Source organism: Fimicolochytrium jonesii, assembly GCF_025526975.1.
Source record: "Fimicolochytrium jonesii strain JEL569 chromosome Unknown EV422scaffold_12, whole genome shotgun sequence".
In the NCBI taxonomy this organism is placed as follows: Eukaryota; Fungi; Chytridiomycota; class Chytridiomycetes; order Spizellomycetales; family Powellomycetaceae; genus Fimicolochytrium; species Fimicolochytrium jonesii.
Window position 1 is genome coordinate 170525 of NW_026515679.1, and position 6553 is coordinate 177077.

Below are 6553 nucleotides of genomic sequence, written 5' to 3' on the forward strand. Positions count from 1 at the left end.
TGGTCTGGCTCAACGGCGAAGCGGTCGCTGGCCCGTTGAGAGACTTAGCTCCTTGCCAGGCTGGGTTTGCTGTATGTTCCGGTATATCTGACCAGTGGTCACTGGCTTACCTGCAACATACTCCCACGCACAACTTCCGTTCCATCACGTTTTACCCCCACGCACAACTTCCGTTCCATCACGTTTGGATGTCTGCATGTTTTGTTTTAAGGTAATGTATCGAAAACGCAAATGTGTAAGAAAAGGCGACGCTTGTGGTCAAATTTGGCCTGGCGCCGCTCGAGGTGGGTGTGAAAATCCCATGTGTCACGTCAATTGCTTGACGCGTTCGCGTGGGGAACTTGGAGCCGGGTTGACGTGATGGGGAAAGCCCACGCGTCACCCAGTGTCAACACAGGCCATCGCAAAAACGTTCGTACTGAATCTGGACCAACAGCGACAAAACGTTTTGAATATCCGAAAGCTGAAAAGCGGCATATTAGAGTATGAACGACGGCAACGGCGAAGGAGCTGTGGATACAGTCGGCCCTCAGGGGAGCAGTGAGAACGGTGAAGCCACAGCCAACCTCTCGACGCTGGCCCGTACGCCAACCCAATTTCTGGAGCACCAAAGAGAATCTTCTGCTGTAATCAAGAATGGCCGACCCAGGAGCCTACCCCCTTCTCCAACTGACATGCTGCTTGTTCGCTACGCCGGATGGCTCTCGTTCTTAAGGTTGCTCATCGTTCAGTTCGACGAGCAGAGTTCGCTTGAAAGAACGCTTGCGCAGGGTCATGCAAGAGCTGTAAAGTCTTGGACTAGCCACCCGTTGAAGGAGATTGAATCCGCTTTCGATGCTCACGCTTCTCGCAATGCATCGGATTCTGCTTCCGCTGAAAACACCACCCCTACATCCTCAATCCACGATCTCACAAAGCACATCCGCGATGCGAACAGCCAGTTGGCCTCAAATCACGATGCGCTATATCAGGTTCTGGCAAATCAAACGCTCCCAGCTTTGCGGTCTTTGGAGAAGGACGTGCATCAACGGATGTCCGCGATGCTTTCCGAAGAAAAGGAGCGAAGGAGGCAAAGAGACAAGGATGAAAGGAAGTTGAAGTCTTTGATCGAGAAGCTGCAGACCGCTCTGGATGCAGCGCAAGGAACGGGTGATGTGCCCGCTCCCTACGCGAAAGATCCTTGGTTGATAAACATAGGTGCGTTAGAATCCCTATGCGGATCTGGTGAGCAGTTGGATTGACGGCATAGCTTTCGCAGGAATTAAGCGACATCTAAGCGAATCGCATTCGAGAGACATTGGCCATCTGTCCACACTTGAAGGGATTGAAGAAACGTTCGGAACATGGGAGAAGAACCTCATCCACAGCCTCAAATGGGCTCTATTGGCGTACACCTCATTGCACCCGAGCTCCAGTGGAAGTAGCTCTACTGGCGAACACGCTTCGCCCTCGTCGATCTCCGGTCTGCATACCGCAGTTTCAAACATCGACGCAGAGAAGGAATGGCAAGCGTACCGCACTGCTCATTTGGTGCCTATCATGAGGGACTCGGATGAAAACCAAACGAGGAAGGACGACTACCCCGGCGCCACTGACCCGTTCGTGGCGATGGTCAAAGAGGGACCCATGTTACGGAAATCAAAGATCCGTAAACAGTGGCACGCGCACTGGTACTGTCTCACGGCCGCAGGGTGGCTGCATCAGTTTGACGAGCGTCCCAAATTAGACAACATCACAGCATCGGCAGCCAGCCTCACCACTCACCAACCCAGCGTCAAGAACAGCGTGCAGCCCCCGCCCGTGATGAGCTGGTGGCTGAAAGAGTATGTGATGGCGGACCAGGCCGCTACAGAGTTTCACCTCACGCACACGAAACCCAGAGCCCTCGGTCTCCGGCGCAAACCCCGAACGTACCAATTCTCGACCAACTCGCTGTCGGATTCAACCTCCTGGGCAACTGCCATCGCGCCCTTTGTCGCGATGAGGTCCCAGCCGAACTCCCACAGAACGTCCGTCGCGGGTTTCCCGCTTCGCCCCGCGCCGCTTGCACCAGATGCCCCGGCTTCGGTCACTGGAGCACCGGTTCAATTCCCCGAGCAGCCGGCCCATCAATCGATCTCGAGGCTGGCTAGTCGGTCATCCGTCGCATCAACGGCTTCCGCAAAATCGCTGACCAACGCGGAATCCGAGACCCCGCCTCGACATGCAAGTGTGCATCGCCACGAATTGCCTTCGATCCCTGCAGAGTCGAATAATCGCGAAAACGGAACGGAGTCTACACCCCCACCCATCCTCTCAATGTCGCCCGTGGCACGAAAATCAATGGATGTCGAAAAGCACCGGCAGCAGCAGCAGCGGCTGTATGATCTGCCTACCCCACCGTTGGAGGCTCCGGGAGTGTCGCCGGCGGCTGATCAGGATGTTTATGCACATGATGGGCATCCTCAGGTGAATCATTACGACGATCCAGTTGCCGCTTGATGATGCTGCGAAGCACTTGGCTCCACCGATTGTAGTGATCCTATGCCGCAGCATGCAAGTCCATGGTGGAAGCGAAGATACGGTCCTCTGTGTGCGATGTCAATCGTTGATCAATGTCCGCGTTGTTCTCTCGAGTCCCGTCTCCAAAATTACATCCATGCAAAAAGCGAATATGTTGGGCAAAACATCCCCCTCCCCATCTTGTCATCCGAGTAAGTGTATCTAGTGTAAGTGTATAAAACAGAATTCGTGAATGAGAGCTCGCGATGGGAGTGGGATCTGATGCACAAAAACAATGGCCCCCTACGTGAAATCCTGCGCCTTCCGCTCAGAATATCCTCCGTGACTAAGCATTGACAGCGCGTCACCTGTCAAACCGGCCTCCCGAACATTCCTGAAGTCCATTTCGGAGAGACACAGCTTTCTGCGATCCGATCCGGAAGGACAAGGAACAAGGACAACTCAACTTGCGTTAAAGTTTCCCTAAGTGTATCCCAATCGCTAAGAAAGCGCCGGCCAATCCCCAGATTCCAGCGAGATGAGCAAAAGGAATATCTGATAGCTCTCGCTTGGCAAGTCTTCCATTTGGCAACAGAGCAGGAAAGCAGCGCAAAAGGGTGTTGACTAGAGCTGGCACCTTGCCATCCCTATTCATCCGCAAGCTTTGGAGACAGCGCTGGTATTCTGCAAAGTGTCTGGCGACGTTTCTGCCGCGTTGCACCTTCCGAGCGCTTAAGTCCGCCCTTTGCAGGGAAGCGTCCACCTCATCACCCGTCGTCGCCACATAAACGCCCAATAAAGAACAAAGAATCATGCCAGCAGCAGTAGCAAGTAACATCCTGCAGGTACCTCCATACCACGGCGGAGCATCCGAGTATTCCATCCACCACAGCCAAACAATCACCAGCGGGCGGAGCACGGCGACTTCGAGCGGGACGGGACGAGGAAGTGGGAATGGGACGCGTGGGTCGTCTTCTCAGCAACAACAAAATCCCGTAGCGTCGAATCCCAATGACGAGCAGGCGCAATTTCCGAACGCGGAATATCAGACGTTGGATTCTCATAGGGCAGGGCATCATGGTTCCGGCACACATACGGCGGGGGCGGACGACCTGAACCGGCCGGTGTCGGTGCATGCGCATTCCCGGGCGTTGGCGAAGATTGCGGCGTTGGAGAAGACGATAGAATTTCTGCAGACACAGCATGCGGGTGTGCTGGCTGGGCTGCATGGGGAGGTGGAGAGGTTGCAGAATGCGTGTTCAGGTTAGTTTAGCGTTACAGTCTCAGTGGGGGATATAGGATCGGTCTCGCACGAGTTTTGGAAAAAAAAACATTAGACGACTGCCTCTTGATTAAGGCCTTTTTTGTCTCCAGAGCTGGCTATGAAGTCTCTGAAACTTCCTGTGGATTCAGAAGGTGAGCAAAAGGATGGCTGACATCAAAGGCACAGAATAAGCGAGTTCCAGCATGATGACGAAACTAACTGCATCTTTGCTGTTATTTCCTGGTAGGCCGAAACACCGAAAGTGAGAAAAATTCCGGAGCACTTCCCATCCCCCCGAAACCAGCAGATGTACCCGCATCAAAGCCCCGCGAACGCAAACCCAGCCAGCGCGCCCATTCCCGCTCACAAGACGAGCATCTCCTCTCCGCCCTAAAAACCGACCTAGACGCCCTCCGCGACGCCAACTACCAAAAAGAGTCAGAAATCAACCTCCTCCACGCCGAACGAGAAATCATCCTGTCCGCGTTGGCTGCAAATGGGATCGTCATCAACATGAGCGGGAGTGCGCGGGCGCCGGGGTCGGCTACTGTGACGATAAATCATCGGGTCGTTGGGTCTGACCGCTCGGTGCCCGCTGGGTATGGAAGGAGTTTCACGTCGCCTGGAACTGCGATTCAGCCGAAACAGACGCCGGTTTTGCCGCCGATTGGGAATGGGCTGTTGTCGCATGGGGGCTCGGTTGAGAAGCTGGACTCGAATGTGGAAGGGGCGAGGCTGCATGCACCGACCCCGCCTCCTCGGGTGCAAGATAGGGAAGGGAGTGAGGAGAGATCACGGTCGAGGAGGGCACGGTATCGCGTAGCGTCGGGATCGGAGTCCCTGCATAAAGATTCGTCCTTGGCGAAGAACAATCAAGAATCCGAGCTTGATTCCGATGACGAAGACGAATTCGACGAGAACTACGAAGACGATTACTCTTCCAGACGAAGCAGCAACGACGTGCGGGGATCACAGGAAAGTTTTGCTTCTACGCCTGTGAGAGGGAGGCGTCGCACGCGCGGCAGTTTTCATCATAGCAGCCGTAGTGCTAGAGCAAGCGAGATAGATGGGACCAAGCCCCTGCCTCCGCTTGGTGTACCGGGGAAGCAGAACAGAGTGAGGAGCGAGCGACATGTGTCGGTCAAGCGTAAATGAGTTCAAAAATATCGAATTTATGGCGAGTACGCTACATTACAGTGGAAGCCATCCCATCTGATCGATTATGTACAAGTGTTTTACGTCTACTGTTCCTCTATTGAGTCACTAAACTCCGAGTTCATGGAAGGGTTTCGTTCAAAACCTTCCAATAGGTTTCGTGGCGGTACTGAAAGTCAAAATGTCCTCCGTAATCCTTGACGAGCATGTCCGGGTGGATGTAGAAGTGTGGATTGGTCCATCCTCCCATGCCCTCCGCTTCCTTCTCTTTCGGTGCTTCAGCAGTCGGGGCCGCTGCTGTGACGGACGATGGGGTTCCATTGAGGGAGCGGGTGGAATTGGAAGCGGATTTAGGGCGCGCTACCTCGAGCTTCTTGAGGTTCACAAAATGGATCTTTGAACGAGTGACAGGGTCGATGAAAGGCCCGACGACCTTGAAGAATACCCATAGGTACCACGATGGATTAAACAAGAATCCCATGCCCAATCGCTAGAAAGTGGGTCATGCGTCAGTATGCACTATGTGCAAGGAGAAATGCCTGAATGATCTCATACCTCGGGGTAATGTTCACCCAGGATCTGCAGCACCTTCTTTGCCTGGGATGCTGGTGGTGCTGTGAATACTGAGATGCCCTCGTAGTCAATCAGGATGTTCAGCGACTCGACGCCGGCCGGCATTGCTCTGTTAAGACGTCAGTAAACCAACTGAGGCGGAAACTTGAATGTGCTTTCGCCGTCTTACTTGATGGCCTTCTCCAGGTTGAAGACAACGTATTTCAATTGCCTCTCATATGTTTTAGTATGCTCTTTCCTCGGAATGAGGTAAACTGGGTCATTTCGGTAATCTGTCGGTTAGGCACATGAGCTTCTGTCACAAGTGTGCAGCGGTAACTCACGTAATGGCCGGCCTTGGAGATCAAAACCGCAGACATATTCCTTCCCATGAATGGCCTCCGGCTCTACTTCGGCCGGATCGATCTTATGGGGCTGGTATTCTCGCCGCCAAGTGAGGGTCTTTTCGATTCTTTTGACTAACGGAAGGGACAATCGATCAGATGGGGTAGGTGCCATCGAAAGGGTGATTCACAAGCTGTAATACACACCTGTAGCGTCGGTGTGCCATTTTGTTGCCCTCAGGTAACGCAGTACGCAGGCATCGTCGCACCACTGTTCCTCCTCTGCCCTGATCTCTGGTGTTTTGCTCAGGATATCAGGGATGGCCTTCTTTACTGCCTCCAGTTGTGAAAGCTGCTCCTCCGTGTACCCCACTCTTGGCCAGTTCTCCGACACCTTTGGAGCTGCGTGCTCTGTTCCCTCAAACTTGAGGATAGGGATATCCGTCTTCCCTGCGATCGCCGTGGCCGCCATTATGGTAGTGGGAAGGTAACGAAGGGACGATGTTTACTTGTGTAACAAAGGCCTCAACTTCTGCATATGAGTTGACTGCCCGTTGACCCACTGGATAGTTGAGCGCAAAAGGAAAGCCGATGCTTCAAGCCGTGTTCAGGTCCTCTTTCCTGAAGGAAGTTCTCACTCCGCCCCCAACCTGCGTCTCCTGCGTCGTGCACGACTCGCCAGTTGGGTCTCTCTCTGGGTCTCTCTGACGCGTCCCCGTTCCGAGTTCAAACCCTGGTTCAAACCGGGAATCGGGTG

At 53.8% G+C, this 6553-nt stretch overlaps 3 protein-coding genes across 3 annotated transcripts; 2 read left to right on the top strand and 1 right to left on the bottom strand.

The window, feature by feature from the left end:
- The first annotated feature begins 361 nt into the window (after window positions 1-361).
- Window positions 362-2754, top strand: EV422DRAFT_620106 (uncharacterized protein). The gene is made up of 2 exons (XM_053074091.1): window positions 362-1197; window positions 1259-2754. Exons 1-2 carry the CDS (start codon window positions 486-488, stop codon window positions 2479-2481), a joined length of 1935 nt encoding a protein of 644 aa, XP_052925362.1. The 5' UTR covers window positions 362-485; the 3' UTR covers window positions 2482-2754.
- Window positions 2755-3199: 445 nt separating this feature from the next.
- Window positions 3200-4961, top strand: EV422DRAFT_58943 (uncharacterized protein). Its single transcript, XM_053073508.1, has 3 exons — window positions 3200-3744; window positions 3856-3897; window positions 3993-4961. Exons 1-3 carry the CDS (start codon window positions 3294-3296, stop codon window positions 4898-4900), a joined length of 1401 nt encoding a protein of 466 aa, XP_052925363.1. The 5' UTR covers window positions 3200-3293; the 3' UTR covers window positions 4901-4961.
- On the bottom strand, window positions 4895-6508 carry EV422DRAFT_529683 (CRAL-TRIO domain-containing protein). Its single transcript, XM_053070342.1, has 5 exons — window positions 6004-6508; window positions 5797-5931; window positions 5643-5727; window positions 5456-5582; window positions 4895-5390 (listed from the first exon to the last, which is right to left on the bottom strand). Exons 1-5 carry the CDS (start codon window positions 6266-6268, stop codon window positions 5022-5024), a joined length of 981 nt encoding a protein of 326 aa, XP_052925364.1. The 5' UTR covers window positions 6269-6508; the 3' UTR covers window positions 4895-5021.
- Window positions 6509-6553: the final 45 nt, after the last annotated feature.